Below are 23,483 nucleotides of genomic sequence, written 5' to 3'. Positions count from 1 at the left end.
AAATGCTGGTGAATGTTTTTGAGGACTTAAAAGAAAAATTGCATGAAACAACGAAGAATAAAATTTAAGTGGGAAAATGAGATGAGAAACTGAGAAAAACTTAAAGGGGACAGCTTAGGCCATATCTAACACACTTACTTGCACACACAATCAGCATTGCAGAAGGAGCAAATTTATTCCTGTGGGCATTTTAAAGGCATTTATTGCAGAGGCTTCGAGAGACCCTGGTTTCCTAGTGAATTTGCACACTGCCAAAAGCAGTGGAAGGGGCTTCCTTGTCCCAATTACTATAATGCTGTTCCTCCAGCAAGACCAATGCCATTCTGTTTTCTTCCCTTTTTGCTGCATTCCATTGCACTGGCAGAATAGCAATAGAGAGTTTGTGTGCCCATCGTATGATGCTGGGCAATTCTTGACAGGAGTCAAAATTATTTCAAATTGTTTTCACTCTTCCTATTAGCAGTCTACGGAAAAGGTAGACTAATTTTAGATTCTAGACATATCCCTGGAGTTTTGAGGAGGGGTTGCGTCTTTAAAATAAAATGAAACACCCAAATCATTAATTCGTTGGCTTTTACAGAAAAAGAAGTTTGAAAGGACACCCATTAGTCAAATACAGTGTAAAAGGGCGACACCTGGTGGATTTGTTTATTATTGTATTCCATATTCCCCCGGTGGACTGACAGTCAGTGTAGAGTCAATACTGTACTGATTTTTTGAATATTTTTTCTGTTGTTATTTTAATTTGTTTCTTGTTTGCAACTGTTATATTAAGGGACCAGAACTTAATGCTGGACTACAGATTTGCATTCAGAATGTCCCATTTTCACTCCCTTGCATCTCCCAGAAGGCCTGGGAAAGAGTCTGTTGGTTCCAGGGGGTTTAAAAAGATAAGTATTTTAATCAGTTTATTTCTGGTTCTCTTTTTCTTCTTCTTCTTCTTCATTTATTTATTTACACTCCACATTTTCCCCTGATAGGAACTCAGGGTGGCTTTCTGATAAAATAGCAACAGCTAAAAACATGGGAGTGCAGAAAGCAATCATTTTAAAAAAGCACTAATAGAATTAAATCATAAACAAATTTAAACAATCTATTAAATAACATAAATATAATTGCAATAAAACAGCATGGTTCTTGTCACTTTTGCATGTGTTTATTCCTAAGGAAATAGACAAGACCAGGAGGGAACTGAGCCATTGTGAGCGTCTCCCTGGAAGTTTGTATGTCGGCATTGTCCTGGTAAATTTGGCTTACCATGTCAGGCAAACTAGGCCAATATGCAGAATCTATGAATTCTGGCCCTATTATTATGAATGTGTCTTCTTTTTAAATTTTATGTCCTTTTTTTCGCAACCTGACCAGAAGTGAAATGACCATTAGAAGGAGCACAGAGGGGAAACACCATGGTGAGACCCTACCTGCCCATGGACTGTCTCGCCAGAGTGGTGCATGCTCTGGTTATCTCCCGCTTGGACTACTGCAATGCGCTCTGTGTGGGGCTTTGAAGGTGACCCGGAAATTACAACTAATCCAGAATGCGGCAGCTAGACTGGTGACTGGAAGTGGCTGCCGAGACCACCTAACACTGGTGCTGAAAGACCTACGTTGGCTCCCAGTACATTTCCGAGCACAATTCAAAGTGTTAGTGATGACCTTTAAAATAGGGTTACCAGACATCCCCGGATTTGCAAATATGTCCCTGCAAACGTGGCAGTGGCAGCCTCAGCAGCTCGGAGCCAGCCTGTTAGCGCAGTTGGCTCTAGCTGGCTCCAGGAGCTGCTCGCTGCCGTGGCGCCCATCATTTTTCCTGTGCCACAGCAGTGAGCAGCTCCTGAAGCCAGCCAGAGCCAGGCTGGCCCCTCCTGGGAAACGACCGCCCACCCATGACTCCTGAGCCTCCCCTGATCTGTCAAGGGGGAAGGAGATTGGGGAAGGCTCAGGAGTCACAGATGGGCAGTGCGCCATTGCCCAGTTTTTTAAAAAAGAACTCTGCACATTTATGTATCACAGGGTGCGAAAGAAAGGCTTTGCACCTTTATACAATATGCATGTGTGCTTGGGCCCAGGGTCTTTTGCCTCACCATCCCCACTACTGACTCCCTGTTGCTACTCAGTTAAAAAAAAAAAAAGTGTCCCCGGATTCATTGCAAAAAAAATCTGGTAACCATACTTTAAAACCCTTTATATACTTTAAAACAGTATATCTGAAGGAGCGTCTCCACCCCCACTATTCTGCCCCCCCCCCCACTGAGATCCAGCTCTGAGGGCCTTCTGGCGGTTCCCTCCCTATTATTATTGTTATTGTTATTGTTATTGTTATTGTTATTGTTATTGTTATTGTTATTGTTATTGTTATTGTTATGGTGCACCTGTAGCAGCAAAACTTGACGCCTTCATCTGCCCAACCTGCAACAAAACATGTCTTCTCCATATCGGTCTCTACAGCCACAGAAAACGCTGTCACTCTCCAATGGTTTGACTTTAACCCTGAAAGTGCACCCTTCAGTTGTCTCCCAAGACAGATGGATGAGCTTCCAATTGCTTTCCAGTTCTGCGTTGTAGTTTATTTCACAACTAATGTGGCCTTTTTAAACTACACCTTCAATTCTGGCCCCTGATAGATCTGGAATGTACAAAGCTTGTATGTCTCCCAGGGTAACAGAAGTTTTTTAAGTCATCTTCATCCTTGTCAGAACTTCTTTCCAAAAGGGTGCAACTATCGAGCAATTCCAGAGTAAGTGACTGCTGCAACTGGTTGTCCAAGGTGAGAACAGAATGATGGATTAGAGAGGCCCTTGGCCTGATACAGAAGGCTCATTTAGCATTATCTATATTGAAATGGCACTAGATCATCAGTATCTATCCTGGCCCATTCAGGTGCATTAGAGTCTAATTCTGATCTCCAGAACATAGCCTGGGAAATCAAGTACGCTTTGTAATACATAAATTGGGGAGAGTAGATCTTCTTTGTGCGACTGTGAGCTTAATTTAGAAAAAGCAATATGCGGCTTTATGCCTGTGCCCCAAATAAACTTCCCAAACAGCTTGCCTAAAGGGAGGGTGTGAGGGGAAGACCTCTTAAAATATACATTGTATTTCTTCTTAACATGTGCATTCTAAGTGCATTTCTTCTTTAAATATGCATTCTGTCAGGCGGCAGAGAAACCAACCCCTACGGCAGGTTGCCAGGAACGGACAAGACAAGGAAAAGTCCTTTACATCTGCTTTTATTAAATATTCACACAGAGAGGCTTGGGAATGTAGCCTTTCGGAATTATGGCGTCGTCCCGAGTGAATCTCCACCCCCTCCGTCTGTCCCAGTTCCTCATTTGTCAATCTCATAGTCTTTCCTTCAGGTGCTGAAAAGTGCCCTCTGCCTTTGAGCTCTTTGCTCTCCTACTTTCAAGTTTCACCGGATTCTGGGAGGGGGGATCCGGAATGCTTTCTAAAAAAACTGAGTCCGTCAGCTGTTGCTCCCCTGCCGCCTCCTCCTCCTCCTCCTCCTCCTCCTCCTCCTCCTCCTCCTCCTCTCCCATTATTTCCCAGCTTTTCCCCTCATCTGCCTCTGAGCTGTGACGTTCCTCAAACCCCTGCTGTAATTCTGAACTGTCTTCCTCTTCTCTGGAAGGGTCAGGCTGGGGAGGCGCTCTCTCCACTATCCCTGCTCTGCCCAGTCCCTGACACATTATAAAACATAGTTTCAACTGGAAGCTGCTTTGCAGTGTTCAGGGAAAAGCAAAATCTGAAGGATAACTATGTTCTGATTCATATAATAGTCCATGAGCAGAGATCAAGTCAGTTTGAATTAAGATCCACAAAGAAAAAATTCCTCAAGCATCCATAATTTAAACAGACTTAAATATCAAAACTGCTGAAATTGCAAGATACAGGAAACATTATGGCTCCATCAATGTATTGATACGCAGAGTGGCTGGGGAAACCCAGCCAGGCAGGGTGGGGGTATAAATATATTATTATTATTATTATTATTATTATTATTATTATTATTATTATTATTGAAAGTGACAAAGCTAATTGTATCCCAAGAGACAATGCAGGAGGCAGGCAGCCCTTCGAATATAGGTTGCCTCCTCAGATCTTGCAGTAAACCTCATACTTCATCTTTGCTCCTAGTTTGCTTTTGGCTAAACACTCTTCAAACCTTCTGTCCATTTCTTGGTTCTGAGATTCTGAGAACAGGCTTTTCCAGTCACCAACAGATCCTGCAAATGTTTAAGATAAATGAATAGTTGTAACATATATTCAGAAGGTATTTTATTAAGCTGGAGTCTCTTCAGTGGGGTGGATTTGCAGCAATGGCTTCCCAGACGCAGTGTCACTGCGACTTGCTTGAAAAGGGAGCAGACGGCCAAGACAGCAGCAAAATTATGGCAGTCTGATGGCAGTCTTTTACAAAGGAACTTTTCATTGCAACTAAGTCAAATTTAACTTTAAAAGAGGATAGTGGATTGGTTCTCACTTCACAATAGGGTAGACAATTATGCAATGTCAAAATAAAGTGGATTTGCATACATTTGAATAGAAATACATCTCACCAGATTGAGGAATACCCCAAGTGACTTGCCAACCTTGGACTGGACAGCCCTCAAACAGAGGACACCTTTAGCTAGAGAACGACTAGAAACAGCTCTTAAAAATAGATCACTGTCTTCTGTAAAGTAGGACTCAGGGACATCCTATTCCACACTCTCCAACCAACTCTTGTGGGATGTATGTCCAAGTGATATTTGAAAAATCACCACCTGTTTGTCTTTTAAAATGTATTATCCAATTTAACTACTTCTGACACCAAAGTAGGAGACACAAAAGACAGGAGTGCCTGATGGTGTGAGGGGGACCTTGGTATAGTTCCTTCTGATGGATCCCTCCCATGCCAAGTCCCCCATATACCATGGGTGCCCTCTTAGCTCTTGGAAACAGGGGGCAGAATCAAATCATTGTGGGAAATCTAAGTGGTGGCTCCCAGTTGCTTTGCGCTGTCTACTACTGGGGGGAAATATGTGGACAGGAGAGTCCAGAGCAGGCATTAGAAAGGGGTTCCAATGGGGCATAAGGAAGTTCCCCAGGGTGCTGCATGTTGATACCAGAGACATGGTGATGGCAGCTTTTTCTCCATCACAAACCTCAACAACTTCTGAGCTGATTTTATTCAGTCAAACATTGATTCCTATTCCTTTACACTGCGTTCTTGAATGATAACACAGTATGATAACTTGCCTTGAAATCACAGGTCTGGACTGAAAATTAAACCTTGCAACCCTTTGTGGCATCCCTACTTTACTAAAGCATACACAAAATATAACTTGATAAGTAACTGTAGATAGTTGTGATCACTTAGCAGGCAACTATTGGTGAACAATCTTATCAACGCCCACCATACCCTAGAAATTTACCTTTGCGGAAAAGAACATCTCCAAATGCTCCATGAGTTTCAGCAGATTTCTGCTTCATAGCTTTGAAGCTGCCTTTTTCGGCAACACTTTTAATTTCTTCTTCAGTCAGGGAAAACCCAAAGAATTTAGCTATTTTTTGCAATCCTGAATGTAGATCCTTTTGTTTTTTCATAAACAAGAGAGAGCATATTGCATATGTCAAAAACATTACATCTATAGTGGAGCAAAAGTAATGTGTCTGTTAAATTAACCCAACATCATCTACTACTCAGCTGTCCAAAGATTTCACTACCCTTTTGTCAATCTCATTTAAATACCTATTTAGGCATATGGACATATAAAGCTATATGTTTAAATTAGGATTGATGGATTATTATTTTCTGTATGTCAGCTGGCAATATTTTTTCCCTTTCTATATGTTATATATTTAAATAACATTACTTTAAAATATTTAAAAAAATGATGTTTTAACTCTACACTGAAGGTGGAGACCAGTGTCATATAAAAAGAAACTCACTCAATTCGGTTCTTCAGCTGTGATATCAGCCCTGCTTCCTCCTGGCCTTGTAATAGTGATAGGTGTAGAGTGACCTAGGTATCCGTTGAGAGGTATTCTAGCCTAATACATGCTTTTGCTTTCAAAACTCTGACCAGAAGAAACCATCTCTTTGGCTTAGCTGCCAGCCACAAACCTACACAACATCTGTGTTATGAGCATTTCAGAAAACAGTCAGACGTGTAATGACATGTCCGTGTTCAGATTCCTGATCCATGTTTGGAGTCATGGGATTGTTGTCTATCACATGATGGTGTATGTTTTCATTCCACAGAGTGGGAAGTGACGGAGACAGAATGTTTTGGCTGCGAATACTCTGTGGATCCCTAAGTGTTCTGATGCTTCTTGGTATCAGTCGCTGTGGTGTTCGGGCTGAAGAAAGCTTTGGAAGCTCCCAAACGACAGAGCAGGATGGAGAGAACATGCCAGTCGGGCATGTGTCTCTATCAGGGTCCTACACGAGAATAGGACGGTCCTAACAGTCCGTATGCACTCATCACAGACAGGACATTCACCTATAAAGTGTCCTTGTGCATTTATCTCTTTGACAGCAGTTCACAAAGAAACCTAGTTTTGATATCCCTGGGGCTAATGTTAACCTCACCTCCTTAAGTTCTTCGTAACATATGCCCATGACATTTTCATCATCAACGTACTTGTCCCATTCTGAGACATGGTCAAAGTAGGAGCCCCAACACACTGGATAAAAAGGAGAAGAAAGCTGCATGATATCAACATTTTAAAGCTTATCATTATAAGCAAATTCAGCTATACAAATTAGAATTGCTGGGGGAAGCAGCACTGTTTTCCACAACAAACACATTGAAGTAGAAACTATATAAACTAGAGGAGCATTTCATCAGTTTTTCCTTTTTGTGTGTGGGTTTAAGAGGTTCTTAGCGGTTTCCTTTATTTTTCAACTTTTCTCCCAAATCCAGACACAGCATTTTATGTCATTCTGAATGGAAAGAATGTGTGACCCACCAGTATCCTACCAGAGTAAGCTCGCCAAAACATCTTCACCATTTTTGTGGCATCATCCCTGGTTTCTTCCATGCCCAGAGCTCCCTAGAATTCACACATATACCTTAGATCCTTAACGCAAAAACTATCTGAGAACTTTAAGCTCACTGTTAGCATACACACATAAACTCACCAGCATACACACATGTGGGAACTCTCATTGGACTGGCATTCCCATTCATGTGGACATGGATGTTTTAAGAAGGCATATACATGCGTGGCTGTCATGGACTGGCTGGATGCACAGGAGTGGTGGGAGGCAGCAGCTGGTTCCCAAGGGAGTGATGGTTTCCAAGTGATGATAGCTCAGAGCCAGGGGATTGGTGGTGGGACAATGATGAGTTGTCAGAGGGAGAAGAGGGAGCAGGCTGGGAAGAGGGGGTGTTGGAAGCTGAAGAGGGGAAAGGGTTTAGTGAGCAGGAAGAGGCTGGGGCAGAGAGCAGTCCAGAATCAGAGGCAGAAGTGGAGACTGGAGAGGAGAGGCATCAAGAGGCAAAGATCAGGCAGGCTGCTGAAGAATCCAGGGGGTCTTCCCCTCCTGCTGCAACTAGGTCCCCCCCCCTGGTCTCCCAGAACCCACAGTGGCATGAAGAGGGCAGAGTAGAGGCAGGCAAGGTGATGGAGCCTCAGATTGCTCGGAAAGGAATTGGGGGAGGAGTAGTCTTAGGCAGCTGCGGGAAGGCGGGGGGACCTTTAGTCCTTGCAACTGCCTCATTGGGGCAAGATCTAATGGGAGGAGTTGCTGTGCTCACTAGACCTGAGCTGTTTTATCTCTTTGAATAAAGAGTTAACTTCACCAACACATTGTGAGTTATTGCTGACCTGCTCCCGATACCCGCCCTGACAAGATAGGATTTTAAAGGTTGAAACCAGCACATTGAAATTAGCTTAGATACGTACTGGCAAACAGCGCAGCTCATGTAGGTCTAGATCTGGATACTGAGGTCCAGCGCCGAGGCCCTTCGAGAAGCGAAGTTACAGGGAACCAGGCAGAGGGCCTTCTCGGTAGTGGTGCCCACCCTGTGGAACGCCCTCCCATCAGATGTCAAAGAAATAAACAACTATCTGGTTTTTAGAAGACCTCTGAAGGCAGCCCTGTTTAGGGACGCTTTTTGTATTTGATGAATTATTGTATTTTAATATACTTCACCCTCCCCCCATAAAATATTTGAATTCCCACCCAAAGTTGATGGACATTTCCATTCAAATTGTGTCTGTGTGCTACATCCTGAGATTGATTATGCGGGGCAGGGCTTACCTGCCCCTCCCGATATTTTATTCAAGTTGGCTCCCTTCTTTCCATAGCATTCTTGACTGTGTCTAGGTCCTAAGTCTCTGGGAAAGGATGAAGCTGGCATATTAACCAAAGTGGACAGTACATACTCTAGGCTTCTGCTTCCACCTAGATATCAAAATGGGGTGCTGGATCCGGAACCTCTTCCCATACCATGAACTACTCTTGCATATATTATTTTTGACATTTGCTGTAAAATAAAAAAGGATACCTTGTCCATTCATAAAATCTGTGAAATATGCATCCCATGTTGCATTAGGAAAGCCAGGAAAATTATTGTTGAAATGAAAATAAGACACCACTGTATCTTTGGGATTCCGAGTCAGCACCAGTATCTGAAACACAAAGATATAAATCACGCTTTAAGATTGTGCTCTTAATGCTCTCAAATAACATTTAAGTGAATGCTGTAGTAACGCAGTCTTAGCTGAAAGACTGTAAGATGCATGTACTCACCTTGGCTTTACTTTTGAAAATAGATTTGGGGAGTAAATGAGGAGGGAGATGAGTTACTATGATCCTTCTGGAAGGTAATTTCGTCATCCTCTTAAATAAGATAGGAAATAAACACTGTGGTCAATTTTGAATTTAATCAGTTCATTTCTTCATTACATTGTAGTATGGATTGCAATGGAAACATTTCATTCCAGATTTTTCACTAGATCTATTTTTATTTTATTTATTTAATCCCTAGCCTGCTTGGTTCCTATATGTCTACATAACACACAAAGCGCTCTTCCCAATTCTGATTTTCAAGCACAGCTACCACTGTTCTAGGAGACATTTTTTGAATACGTGTCATGTAAATACAACTCTTTATTTTGTGCACAGTTATCAGTATTTTACAGTTATTTTTTAAAAAACCTGGTCTTAAAGAATGATGGATAAACTGCCAACTGACCAGGAAAAAGGAAAAAGAAACACGATGATGAGCTAGATTTCTGGAACTGGCAGATTTCTCAGCTTACATAACAGTTTATTTGTGCTGCTGTTAATACAAATGACACAGTGAAATCAACATCTGCAGGGGGAAGTGCATCTCCAGTCTAAACCAAACAAAAATTGCAAACCCTCTTCCATGACTTCAGGTGAGGTTGTACCTCCCTGGTACATGTTATTATTATGCCCCATGTCTTCAATCTACTTTTAGGCTAAAAAGAATAACAGTCAGAGATGGGAATACATGCGACTGTACCATGAATTGACGTTTCATACATAAATAAACTTGCCTCAGAGACACTGTGTCCATCAGGCCATGAATACTTTGGCTTGGCCATCTGTGCCCCTCAGGATGACGCTACATAATCACCTGGCAACTGCTACCAAGCCACAGCTTCTTATACAGTGGTACCTCAGGATGCGAATTTTGACCGTCTGCACATCCATGAGTGGCGAAACCCGGAAGTAACATGCTCTGTTACTTCCGGTGCACCGCGGAGCGCAACCCGAAAGCGCTCAACCTGAAGCGTATTTATCCTGAGGTATGATTGTAGTTAAAAATAGGGGAGAAGACAGAAACTGGCCACCTCATCAAAATATTACTCCCCTCACCCCAAAGTGATGCAATCCCCCCCCATACACACACACAAATATAAGCAAAATCTCCATGAAAGGTTTTCCCCAAAACCAAAATGTGCTGGGGAAAGCATTAAGGCAGACCCCCACTGTACATTTAAAGTATGTTCAAAGCGCATTTGTAACCGAGCTCACAGAGCTACAATTCCCAGCAAACAAACAGTTCCCAACTGTAACAAACTATAGTTTTCAGGATTCTTTGAGGGAAGTTAAATGTGTGGTGTGGCTCTGCAGTAAGTTGAACAGATAAGTTGAACACCCAATTGATTGGAAAGAGTGTGTGCTGTTGGTTGACATGAGCTCATCATGTATGGAGAAAGGCCAGTGTTATTTCCCTCTAGCACAGGAATCCAAATGTCTGCTCCTTGGGTGACAAAGATCTCCATGCCATTCAAGGAGGTCTGATGCTTCCTAAACTCATTTTTTAAAAGAGTGGTTCTCCTAGACAATGAACACTATCTGTCTGCTTTTCAGAGACTAATTAATGTCAGTGATGGTCTGATTGCTGATGAACTAACCTTGATGGCGTCTGGATCCTCAAACTCAAGACGTGGAGGCACTGGCCATTCCTCTTCAATTGCCATTCTTCTTTTATATTCCTCTTCTGTATATTTCCCAGCCCTGAATTCCAAGTCACGTAGCATGGTTTCAATCCAGTTTGTACCTGAATGAGATGCAAAATGTCTGGGGTATGTGCTTCATGCTTCTTTTTAATAACTTGCTCATGGAAATCCCTGCTGCTCAAGGACACTGACCACAAATAAAGAATTTATCCAAAATGTATAAGTTATGATTAAATTGGCATTTAAAATTGTTAAGGATGTAAGGATGTAATGGCAAAATGGGCCCAAGACTTCAGATATACAATAGAATTGGAGAAATGGGAAAATCTTTGGAAATATGATATCAAATTTTCAGCCTGCTATTTAAATAAAGAAAACTTTTTTAAAAAATGATGTATATTGGCAAAAATTGGCGAAAATGAACAAAAAAACCCCAGTAGTACAGTGTTTCCCAACCACTGTTCCGCGGCACACTAGTGTGCCGCGAGATGTTGCCTGGAGGGAGGCGGGCGAGTCGGGCGGTGAGAGGCGGGGCGGCGGCGGCGAGGAGAGGCCGCCCAGCGCGGGGCTCTCGCCATCTGCCTGCCTGCCTGCCTGCGAGCTCGGCGGGCAGCGCCTCCGTCCGCAGCGCCCGCCTCGCAGCTCTCATTCCCTGCCCCTGCCAAAGCTCACCCAGCCAAGCCGCGCTCTCCTTCCTGCCTCGCTTTGCTGCCTCCCCCCCCCCACCCCCAAAGCTTGGAGGTTCCCCGGCAAGGGGGAGGGAAAAAAATTGAAACTTACACTTTCGTGCGTCCCTCCCGGCGTGACGCTGCGCGCTGACGTCACGGGGCTGTAATGGTGGTGTGCCTCGAGATTTTTTTCATCAAACAAGTGTGCCTTTGCCCAAAAAAGGTTGGGAAACACTGCAGTAGTAAGTACTGGGGATGTAACCATAAGGATGGGAATCTATTCCACATGTGACTTTAGAAAGCATTCCAGACCCCCCCCCCCCCCAGAATCTGGTGAGCCTTGAAAATAGGAGAGCGGAGGGCTCAGAAGCAAAGAGCCCTCAGCACCACCCGTAGAATAGATGATGAATGAGGAAGTGGGAGAGAAGGGGAGGAGAGATTTACTCGGGACAATGCGTTTCCAAGCCTCTCTCCGTAAATGTTGAATAAAAGGCAGGTGGTAAGAACTTTTCCTTGTCATATCCATTCCTGGAAACCTGCCACGGGGGTTGATTCCTCTGCCTCCTGACAGTAATGGAATTATTAATGGTCAGACATGAATGTGTAGTCTGGGGGTGAAGCCAAATCAAACAGCTCTCCGTTTTTTAGTATATAAATAGGGAGAGTCATATAAGTACTCCTCCTGTGACTCTTTCCTCATCATGGTTGGGCTATTTAGATTCCTTGGCTATATGTAACTGCACCTATGTAATTTGTTTTTTATACAGACTATGTTCCATGTATGGTTATGTTCTTCATATACTGCCTTTCATAAGACATTTTGGTTAGTGTCAGGGAACTGCCATCAGAGGCACGGGAGAAGGAGAGGGTCTCTGATTCTGCAGGAGAAGGTCCCAGCGCTAGGGGGAGACTCAGCTGGGAAGAAGGGGAAGAGAATGAGTGTAACACCAGGGATCCAGGAGAGCAACGGGACAGGGAGGTGCAGGGGCTCCAGGACTCTTCGTTGGAAGTTAGCGAGGAGAGCCCAAGCACCCCGCTGCCCACGCCCACCCTGCGCAGGAGACTCCCGCGCAGTGAGAGGCGGAGACGCTTAGGCGTCAAACAACTCTTATGTTGGCAGCGCTTTAAGAAACGCCCACAGACAGATTCTACGAGTGACTAAGGGCAGCCACGCTGAGATGGGCTGTGCAGTCCGGAGGGTTTAAGCAGGCAATCCAATGCTCAAACGGGGCAGGATTACGCACGAGTAACTCCCAACCACTACAGTTAGGGTGGAAAAGATGGCTACTCACCTGTTTTAGGATATCCTACCAGGATCACATCATCTGTTCTGGCTTCAAAGGTTTCAAGAGCTTGGAAATTTTCTAGCTTGCAAACAGCAAGAGGATACAAAATCCCTTTATAGGTAAATAGCTTATCTTCTGGAGCTAGCTTGTCACCATTAGCCAACAACTTGTCCAGAATTTCAATACGTTTCCTGTTCATGGTCATCTTTGTATCTGATGGGATGGACACTTGATGAAGACTGAGATTTGAGCTATTCTGCCTGAACAGAATAATACTTATGTTGATCAGAAAAAGTTAATATATTACCAAGATTACGATTCATATCTGGTGATGAAGTTCACAGTGTAAAGTTACTGTTTAACCAAGATGCCTGTAAAGTACCTCTAGCCTTACATTTCCCATTCCATGTTCACAGCTGTCCTTGACATTTGGGCTTCTGATTCTTTCAGAAGTCATCAGCATCAAGAATAGTTTTGCTGGATCAGTTCAAAAGCCAACTTACCTAGCATCAGGTTCTCACAGAAATTGGTTCAGTATGTTCAGAAAACAGGCATTGTGTGTGTGAAGCGGGCGAGAGAGACTCATTAGTAAGTGCAGTAAACAATGAAAAGTGTTGGTAAGTCGTACAGTAGCCATAATACCATGTATATGTCCGTTGATTGAAATTATAGCAGTGCAAATAAATGATTTTAGACCACCACTTCCAATGGTTTGTAAAATAGTGTTATTTTCCAACAGCATTTTACAAGAAGATAAAAAATGAGCCATACACAGTTGATAACCTTCATCCCATATCAGCTAGTTTCTTCTGCTTTTGTCTTAAGAGAGCTATTTATTTCTCTGGCTAAGTTTGCTTAAACTATTGCACACAGTAGTATGAACTACTGTGGCCACACCTTTACGTAAAAGCTTTGCTTTAAATGCCTTATCTTGGCGTTCTGCGACCAAATGCCACCCTTCAAAGTTTAGCACCTCAGGCTCTGAGAATGAGGAAGTGAGTGGGGAAGGAGTTAGCACCAGTTAAACTGAGCTGACTGCAGCTTCTGAGAGCTTATGACCAGAGTTTGTGACCAGGACTCGTAAACAGGAGAATTTGTGAGGGTGTTGAGCAGGGAAAGCCCTTGGTGCTGTCTCACGGTATGCATAGAACCAAGAGACATGAGAGGTGAGGAAGCTGCTGCAGAGACATGCAACACCTGTGCCATGTTTGTCTTCCTCCCAGAGAACATGCAAAAGTAGACTTGTGGCAACTGCAAACTGGTTGCCTTGCTGGAAGAGAAGGTTTAGCAACTTGAGACCCACCTAGCCCCACTTGGAGCTACAGAGCAAGAATTTTTTCAATAGTGTTGAGTGGACCATGCTGGACTAGTAACAAAGGTGGGGTACCCCTAGAGAGGAAGAAGATTGCCCACTGCAAGTGATGAACCCCTGGAGGAACATGACACACAGAAGCAGGGCTGTCAGGAGCCATGCTGCGTCACTGGAGCTGCAAAATGGATTCCACACGCTCACCTCACAGTTTCAACTGAGAGCTGCTTTGCAAAGTTCAGTTAAATGCGAAATCTGAAGGATAACCAATTTTTATACAATAGTCCATGCACAGAGATCAAGTCAGTTTGAATTAAGATCCACCAAGAACAAATTCCTCAAGAATCCATTATTTAATCAGGTCAACCTGCTTAAATATCAATACTGCTGGAATTACAAGACACAGGAAACATTATGACTTCCTCAATGTGTACAGGTACACAGAAAGAGACAAAGCTAATTGTATTTCAGGAGACCATGGAGGAGGCTGGCAGCCCTTCGAATATAGGTTGCCTCCTCAGATGTTGCAGTAAACCTCATACTTCATCTTTGCTCCTAGTTTGCTTTCGGCTAAACACTCTTTAAATCTTCTGTCCACTTCTTGGCTCTGAGATTCAGAGAAAAGGCTTTTCCAGTCACCGATGGATCCTGCAAACATTTAAGATAAATGACTAGTTTTAACATATATTCAGAAGGTATTTTATTAAACTGGGGTCTCTTCAGTGGGGTGGATTTGCAGTGTCACGGCCACTTGCTGGAAAGGGAAAGCCAAGACAGCAATGAAGTCAATACTGTGTGATGGCAGCAATAGGTGTTCTGCTGTTGCTCCTGTGCAGCCCCACCCTTGTGACTTGCTTAGCCTTCCCTTCCCCTCCAAAGCAGCAGTGGCTCCACTGTTGGAAGGCTGTTGCTTCACCTCTGTTCCACTGAGCCTGCTGCTCCTATTGACTCCTTTGGAATTTGTTGGCTAAAGGAGGTAACTGACCTTGACAGAAAGGAACCATAATCATTTGCTCCTCAGCCACACATCACACAGCTGCTGTTAGGATTTACTATGAAACATGCTATTTATTAACCACTCACCGTGCATAAGTCTCTCACACAGGAGCTGTTAATTACAACTAAGTCAAAATTAACTTGAAAAGAGGTCAGTGAATTGGTTCTCGCTTGACAATAGGGTAGACAGTCATGCAAAGTCAAAAAAAGTGGATTTGCATACATTTAAATAGAAATACATCTCACCAGATTGAGGAATACCCCAAGTGACTTGCCAACCTTGGACTGGACAGCCCTCAAACAGAGGACACCTTTAGCTAGAGAACGACTAGAAACAGCTCTTAAAAATAGATCACTGTCTTCTGTAAAGTAGAACTCAGGGACATCCTATTCCACACTCTCCAACCAGCTCTTGTGGGATGTATGTCCAACTGATATTTGAAAAATCACGACATGTTTCTCTTTTAAAATGTATTATCCAATTTATCTACTTCTGACACCAAAGTAGGAGACACAAAAGACAGGAGTGTCTGATGGTGTGAGGGGGACCTTGGTAGAGTTCCTTCTGGTGGATCCCTCCCATGCCAAGTCCCCCATATACCATGGGTGCCCTCTTAGCTCTTGGAAAAAGGGGGCAGAATCAAATCATTGTGGGAAATCTAAGTGGTGGCTCCCAGTTGCTTTGCGCTGTCTACTACTGGGGGAAAATATGTGGACAGGAGAGTCCAGAGCAGGCATTAGAAAGGGGTCCCAATGGGGCATGAGGAAGTTCCCAAGGTTGCTGCACGTTGATACCAGAGACATGATGATGGCAGCTTTTTCTCCATCATAATCCTCAACAACTTCTGGGCTGATTTTATAGAATCAAATACAGATTCCTAATCCCATACCCTGTGTTCTTGAATGATAAATAAAAAACCAGAAGAAGAACTTATATGCCTTGAAATCACAGGTCTGGACTGAAAACTAAACTTTGCAACCCTTTGTGGCATCCCTACCTTTATGAAGCTTACGCAAAAAAAAATTGATAAGTACCTATACATAGTTGTGATCACTTAGCAGGCAACTATTGGTGAATAACCTTATCAACCCCCACCCCACCCTAGAAATTTACCTTTGCGGAAAAGAACATCTCCAAATGCTCCATGAGTTTCAGTAGATTTTTGCTTCATAGCTTTGAAACTGCAATTTTCTACAACACTTTTAATTTCTTCTTCGTTCACAGAAAAGCCAAAGAATTTAGCGATTTTTTGCAATCCTAAATTTGGATCCTTTCCCCCCGAAAACAAGAGATAACATGTCAAAACAGTATATTCAGTCCTTTCATTCTAGCTGTACGCAACAGTATGTAGTCCTGCCACCTTTTGGGGGGAAGGTGGCACGAGGGCTCTCGGAAGCATTTGTCCAGCTTAGGACAAAGAGGCACAATGCTCTGACAGGATCCTGGAGGCCTGCTGTCTCCTTCCCAAAGTCAGGCAGGGGAGGCTTCTTCACCCAAGGTGGGTGGGTGGATAAGGGAGCATCAAGCAGCTACTCCGCCCTCACCGCCCAGACTTGGCATCAGGCCACGCCCCCCACTGGCTCCTCCCCCTGCTTGCTGGTGAGTACTGACACCTTTTTCAATAAAAAAGCACTGATTACATCTATAGTGGGGCAAAAGTAATGTGTCTGTTAAATTAACTTAGTACCATCTACTACTACAGGTCTGATGGGCCTGTTATTACTACTACTACTACTACTACTACTACTACTACTACTACTACCCTTTTGTTAATCTGATTTAAATACCTATTTAGGCATATGGACATATAAAGCTATATGCTTGAATTAGGATTGATGGGTTAATTTTTATTGTACATGTCAGCTGGCTTCCCCCCCCTTTCCTTTTGTTATATGCCCATAAAATAATTTAAAAATATAAAAGTTCTAACCCTACACTGAAGGTGGAGACCAACCCAAAGAATTCAGCTTTTTCCCCCCCTTCTTTCTTTTGCAATTCTGAATGTTGATCTTTCCCCCCAAAAAAACCAAGAGATAACATTGCATATGTCAAAACATTACACCTATAGTGGGGCAAAAGTAATGTGTCTCAACATCATCTACAACTCAGTAGTCCAAAGATTTCACTACCCTTTTGTCAATCTCATTTAAATACCTATTTAGGCATATGGACATATGAAGCTATATGTTTAAATTAGGATTGATGGATTACTATTTTTGTATGTCAGCTGGCAATGTTTTCTCCCTTTCTTTTTGTTATATTTTTAAATAACATTACTCGAAACTCTGGCCAGAAGAAACCATCTCTTTGGCTTAGCTGCCAGTGTAGGCCATGAGCCTACACAACAACTGTGTTATGAGCATTTCAGGAAACAGTCAGGCATGAAATGGCATGTCCGTGTTCGGATTCCTGCTCCGTGTTTGTAGTCATGGGATTGTTGTCTATCACATGACGGTGTATGTTTTCATTCCACAGAGTGGGAAGTGACGGAGACAGGATGTTTTGGTATTACTGTGTTCCGGAAAGTGGGACTATTGTCCTTTGTTCTTTCTCTCTTTTCTATCTGATGAGAAAGAGGAAGGAGCTAAGTCAGAATGCTTTGAGTGTATTATATGTAAATAAAAGTAGATTAGCCAAAATGCTGTGCTACTGAGTTCTGTTACGCAAACTGTGAATACTCTGTGGATCCCTAAGTGTGTTGATGCTTCTTGGTATCAGTCACTGTGATGTTTGGGCTGAAAAAACTTTGGAAGCTCCCGAACAACAGACCAGGAGGGAGAGAACATGCCTGTTGGGCATGTGTCTCTACCAGGGTCCTACACGAGAGTAGGACGATCCTAACAGTCCGTACGCACTCCTCACAGACAGGACACGTATAAAGTGTCCTTGTGCATTTATCTCTTCGACAGCATTTCACAAAGAAACCTAGTTTTGATATCCCTGGGGCTAATGTTAACCTCACCTCCTTAAGTTCCTCGTAACATATGCCCATGACATTTTCATCATCAATGTACTTGTCCCATTCTGAGACATGGTCAAAGTAGGAGCCCCAACACACTGGATAAAAAGGAGAAGAAAGCTGCACGATATCAACATTTTAACACTTAGCAGGCTCTCTGCTAGCGTACTCACATAAACTCACCTGCATACACACATGTGGGAACGCTCATTGGATCTGCTTTCCCATGCATGCGGACACTGATGTTTAAGAATGCATGTGCCTGCGTGTAGGATTTTAAATGTTGAAACCAGCACTTTGAAATTAGCCTAGATACAAATTGGGAAACAGCACAGCTCATGAAGGTCCACTATCACGAGTCATGCTGCTAGATTCTGGACAGATGGAAGATGCTGGCCTATTTTCAAAGGCAACCCCAGCTAAAGCACATTACAGTAGTTAAGTCAACAGGTTGCCATAGCATTCATGACAGTGTCTAGGTCCTAAGTCCCTAGGAAAGGATTCAGTGGGCATATTAACCAAAGGTTAACACTCCCAGCTTCTGCTGCCACCTGGACATCAGAATGGGGGGGGGGGCAGATGCAGGAACTCTTCCCATCCTGTGAACTACTCTTGCATTATTTTTTCCAAAATAAGAAGGATACCTTTTCCATCCATAAAATCTGTGAAATATGCATCCCATGTTGAATTAGGAAGGACAGAAAGGTTATTGTTAAAATGAAAATAAGACACCATTGTATCCTTTGGATTCCGAATCAGCACCAGTATCTGAAACACAAAGATATAAATCACACTTTAAGAATGTGCTCATAATGCTCTGAAATAACATTTAAGTGAATGCTGCTGTAAAGGAATTATAGCTGAAAGACTATAAGATGTATGTACTCACCTTGGCTCTACTTTTGAAAATAGATTTGGTTAATGAATGAGGAGGGAGATGAGTTACTATGATCCTTCTGGAAGGTAATTTCGTCATCCTCTTAAATAAGATAGGAAATAAGCACTGTGATCAATCCATTCCTTTCTTCACTACATTGTAAATTGCATGTAACAGGAACATTTCATTCCAGATCTTTCACTAGAAGTATTTTTATTCTATTTATTTAATTCCTCGCCTGCTCGGTTCCTAAGTGTTGACAACATACAAAGGGCCCTTCACAAATTATCGCTTTCAGGCATAGCTACCATTTCTCTGGAGAAAATTGAATATGCATCATGTGATAAATACAACTCCTTTATTGTGTGCACAGTCACCCACATGTTTTTATATTTCCTGTAAGCTGCCCAGAGTATCTGAGGAAACCTAGCATGATGGGTGCAGAATAATAATAATAATAATAGGTGTTTTTTAAAAAACAACAACCGTGCTTAAAATGCTTTTCAGAGATGAAATAAAGTCAGCAATGTGCTGATTGCTGATGAACTAACCTTGAATGCATCTAGATTTCCAAACTCAAGGCGTGAAGGCACTGATAATTCCTCTTCAATAGCCTTTCTTCTTTCCTTTTCCTCTTCTGTATATTTCCCAGCTCTGATTTCCAAGCCGCTGAGCATGGTTTCAAGCCAATTTGTACCTGAAGCAGATGGCTTATGTCTTATGTATGTACTTGAGACTGGCACACATGACCACTCAGGCTTCATGCTGCTTTTAAATACTTTGCTCATGAAAATCCCTGCTGCTCAAGGACACTGCCCACAAATGTCCCCTGGGATCCTTTACTGGTGACTTCTCACCAATGATAGCATGGGCAGTTATGGACCAGAAAACCTCAGGGACTGTGGTTGTACAGGTAATATCCATGTGTCACCCCTACTGACTGACAGATGGGGACTACAGCACTGTGACTTAGGGATGGGTGAATTGGTCGGCTTTGGTTTCTCTCAAAGCTTGAGATCTTTCTGAACTTTTGGACTTCTGGATTAATTGGACTTGTTGAGATGCCAGAATGTTGAAGCAATTGGTTTACTTTCTAAAGGAACCAATGCATTAGGAATTCACCAATGTTCCCATTTTTTTCTTTCTGAATATTGCAGATATGTGCTTCAGTTCATTGGTCATCCTGCTCCCTTCACATTACATGATAATTGATACTGATAAGTTGATATATGAATAAATTGACATCGAGGACATCTCAAAAAAGCAAACTTGATGTAATTGCACATACAATTCTGTCAAGACTCTTTTTGAATGGACATGTGGGCACAGTAACAGCCCCACAGAAAATAAATTGTGCTGTAGTTGCATGTACAAGCACAACAACTTTGTTTTTGTTGAAGTGTTTTATCAAACTACATGTGCACATTGGTGTCACCAGGGTGTGGGAGAGGGGAGAAGCAAATGATCTAAAGATGTGGAGAACAGTCGTGATGCCCATACGTCAATTCTGAATTTTGGACATTCTATTATAAATGAACCTTTAATCTTGACTTTATTTTGACTAGATCAATAATGGAATTATTAGAAGAGTGACTAGTGGGGTGCCACAGGGTTCTGTCTTGGGCCCGGTCTTATTCAACATCTTTATCAACGACTTGGATGATGGACTCAAGGGCATCCTGATCAAATTTGCAGATGACACCAAACTGGGAGGGGTGGCTAACACCCCAGAGGACAGGATCACACTTCAAAATGACCTTGACAGATTAGAGAACTGGGCCAAAACAAACAAGATGAATTTTAACAGGGAGAAATGTAAAGTATTGCACTTGGGCAAAAAAAATGAGAGGCACAAATACAAGATGGGTGACACCTGGCTTGAGAGCAGTACATGTGAAAAGGATCTAGGAGTCTTGGTTGACCACAAACTTGACATGAGCCAACAGTGTGACGCGGCAGCTAAAAAAGCCAATGCAATTCTGGGCTGCATCAATAGGAGTATAGCATCTAGATCAAGGGAAGTAATAGTGCCACTGTATTCTGCTCTGGTCAGACCTCACCTGGAGTACTGTGTCCAGTTCTGGGCACCACAGTTCAAGAAGGGCACTGACAAACTGGAACGTGTCCAGAGGAGGGCAACCAAAATGGTCAAAGGCCTGGAAACGATGCCTTATGAGGAACGGCTAAGGGAGCTGGGAATGTTTAGCCTGGAGAAGAGGAGGTTAAGGGGTGATATGATAGCCATGTTCAAATATATAAAAGGATGTCACATAGAGGAGGGAGAAAGGTTGTTTTCTGCTGCTCCAGAGAAGCGGACATGGAGCAATGGATCCAAACTACAAGAAAGAAGATTCCACCTAAACATTAGGAAGAACTTCCTGACAGTAAGAGCTGTTCGACAGTGGAATTTGCTGCCAGGGAGTGTAGTGGAGTCTCCTTCTTTGGAGGTCTTTAAGCAGAGGCTTGACAACCATATGTCAGGAGTGCTCTGATGGTGTTTCCTGCTTGGCAGGGGGTTGCACTCGATGGCCCTTGTGGTCTCTTCCAACTCTATGATTCTAATTATCAGTGATCAAACATGAATGTGTAGTCTGGGGGTGAAGTCAAATCAGACAGTTCTCCATTTTTTGAGGATATAAACAGGGAGAGTCATATAAGTACTCCTCCCATGACTCCTTCCTCATTGTGGTTGGGCTATATAGATTCATCGTAAAACCTTTGCTATATGTAACTGCACCTTTATAAATTGTTTTTTATACTGAATATGTTCCATGTATGGTTATGTTCTTTATATACTGCCTTTCATAAGACATTTTTGTTAGGGTGGAAAAGATGGCTACTCACCTGTTTTAGGATATCCTACCAGGATCACATCATCCATTCTGGCATCAAAGGTTTCAAGGGCTTGGAAATTTTCTAGCTTGCAAACAACAGCAGGATACAAAATCCCATCATAGGTTAACAGTTTATCTTCTGGAGCTAGATTGACACCATCAGCCAACATGTTGTCTGTAACTTCAATCCCATGTTTACCTCTCATGGCCATCTTTGTGTCTGATGGGACGGGCACTTCAAGAAAACTAATATTTTCTGTATTCTGCCCAAACAGAACAAAGTTAATAGATTACCACAGTTGCAATTTGTATCTGCTGAGGCATTCAGAATGTAAAGTTATTGTTTAACCAAAATTGCTGGAAGATGTCTAGAAAACATCTCTAGCCTTTGCATTCCCATTGCATGTTAACTTAAGGTTAGCAGACGTCCCCGTTTCCTGGGGATAGTCCCTGGATTTACAAATCAGTCCCCATATTAAATCCATTGAAGTTGAAAAGTGTCCCCGGATTCATTGAAAAACATCTGGTAAGCTTATGTTAACTCCAGTTAACTTGACATCTGGGCAGGGCCGGATCTAGGTTTGATGAGGCCCTAAGCTACTGAAGTTAATGGGACCCTTTATCATGTCCAGCTGTCCTTTGTCAACAACAAATTGTTGCTGTTTTTTGTGTTGAATATATGCTATATGGTAATTTATGGACCTAATTGGTATCTAAAACCATTTGCACATAACAAAATAGAAGCCTACACAACACAAAACACTGTTGCTGTATGTAGGTTTTATTTTATTTGTTTTTTATCTTATATTTTGGAAATATACATCCAGGTTTTTTTCCTTTAGTTTTTTTTGGGGGGGCCAAGAGAATGGGGTCCTAAGCTATAGCTTGTTTAGCTTATATGTAAATCCGGCACTGCATCTAGGCTGCCAATTCTTTCAGAAGTCATCAGCATTAAGAAGGGTTTTGCTGAATCAGTTCAAATTTCATCTTACCTGGCATCGGGTTCTCACAGTGGCTAATCAGATACCAAAGGGAAGCCTGCAAGCAGAACATGAGTCCACTTGCCCCACTTGCAATTCTCAGCTGTTGGTATTCAGAGGCATAGTGCCCAGCAGTGGAGCTACTGAAATGTTGCCTGCATTCTCAACACACATTTCAGAATTAGAATTAGTTTTGGAGTTCGGAAAACAGTCCTTATGTGTGTGAGCAGGGGAGAGAGATTTGTGTATAAGTGTGGTAAACAATGAAAAGTTGCAGTTAGTCATTGAGAAGCCATGATCAGCCAGAGACTAAATCTGCCTCCTTAGTAATGACAATAAGCCTAGTTTTGAGATAGAATCTGCCTTGTTTGCCCTATGGGATAACCTTTGCTGGCAAAGCAGGTGTGTGTGTGTGTGTGTGTGTGTGTGTGTGTGTGTGTGTGTGTGTTTGTTTCCTTTGGACCTCTCAGGGGTTTCTAAGCCATGGATTATACCACTCTGCAGAGGCTCTCCAAGCTGGTTGTGAGAGGCAGCATTTGACAGTCGTTCCACTCCTATTTGGCGGGTGAGTTGAGTAAGATGGGATTGTTGCTCAGCCCCCTTTACAATTGTGCTTTGGGGCCCTGCAGATTTCTGTTCTTTCTCTTGAGCTACATAATGTTGACACTGCTGTTGGGAAACCTTTGCAGCTCAAGGGTCACGTTCCTGCAACATTCCAGGAGCCACATGCCAGTGCTGGGCAGAGTGAGAGGCCAAAGTACAGTGGTACCTCAGGTTACATATGCTTCAGGTTACAGACTCCACTAACCCAGAAATAGTACCTCGGGTTAAGAACTTAGCTTCAGGATGAGAACAGAAATCGTGCTCCGGCGGTGCGGGAGGCCCCATTAGCTAAAGTGGTGCTTCAGGTTAAGAACAGTTTCAGGTTAAGAACGGACCTCCGGAATGAATTAAGTACTTAACCCGAGTTACCACTATAGACAGAGCAATGAATGCAAATTTTTACCTTTCTACAGTAGGTACACCTGCAGGTAGCCCACTTTAGCATTTATCCAGGCAAGCCAGTGTCATTATCAGAGTCCAGCCAGATAGAAACCCTCATGAAGGGTATGAAACAAGGCCTGTGAGGGGGGTGGTTTGAGGAG

General features: G+C 42.8%; 2 protein-coding genes across 2 annotated transcripts in view; both read right to left on the bottom strand.

Annotated features, from left to right (window-relative positions):
* Positions 1-3,214: 3,214 nt before the first annotated feature.
* Positions 3,215-12,607, bottom strand: LOC308583890 (sulfotransferase 6B1-like). The gene is made up of 7 exons (XM_081188278.1): positions 12,389-12,607; positions 10,384-10,529; positions 8,747-8,836; positions 8,502-8,625; positions 6,578-6,672; positions 5,418-5,574; positions 3,215-4,226 (listed from the first exon to the last, which is right to left on the bottom strand). Exons 1-7 carry the CDS (start codon positions 12,585-12,587, stop codon positions 4,096-4,098), a joined length of 942 nt encoding a protein of 313 aa, XP_081044404.1. The 5' UTR covers positions 12,588-12,607; the 3' UTR covers positions 3,215-4,095.
* Positions 12,608-14,025: 1,418 nt separating this feature from the next.
* LOC308583298 (uncharacterized protein) overlaps positions 14,026-23,483 on the bottom strand; it is a 42,429-nt gene continuing 32,971 nt past the window's right edge. Inside the window, exons 8-14 of the mRNA XM_081187112.1 lie at positions 21,369-21,650; positions 19,076-19,221; positions 18,537-18,626; positions 18,292-18,415; positions 17,651-17,745; positions 15,802-15,958; positions 14,026-14,339 (exon numbers count right to left, since the gene is read on the bottom strand). Coding sequence (XP_081043238.1) covers positions 14,209-14,339; positions 15,802-15,958; positions 17,651-17,745; positions 18,292-18,415; positions 18,537-18,626; positions 19,076-19,221; positions 21,369-21,650 — 1,025 coding nt within the window. The 3' untranslated portion in view covers positions 14,026-14,208. The remainder of the gene's footprint in view (positions 14,340-15,801; positions 15,959-17,650; positions 17,746-18,291; positions 18,416-18,536; positions 18,627-19,075; positions 19,222-21,368; positions 21,651-23,483) is intronic.

Source organism: Podarcis bocagei (genome assembly GCF_964188305.1).
Source record: "Podarcis bocagei genome assembly, chromosome: 3".
Lineage (NCBI taxonomy): Eukaryota > Metazoa > Chordata > Lepidosauria > Squamata > Lacertidae > Podarcis > Podarcis bocagei.
The sequence above is the reverse complement of the archived record's forward strand: the minus strand, read 5'-3'. Positions and strand labels throughout refer to the sequence as shown.

Coding starts and splice junctions, on each gene's coding strand:
- LOC308583890 (XM_081188278.1), bottom strand. CDS start 12,587: ATGACCATGAACAGGAAACGTATTGAAATTCTGGACAAGTTGTTGGCT. Junction 8,837..10,383: donor AGGATCCAGACGCCATCAAG/GTTAGTTCATCA, acceptor ATCTTATTTAAG/AGGATGACGAAATTACCTTC. Junction 6,673..8,501: donor AGATTTTATGAATGGACAAG/GTATCCTTTTTT, acceptor CTTTTTATCCAG/TGTGTTGGGGCTCCTACTTT.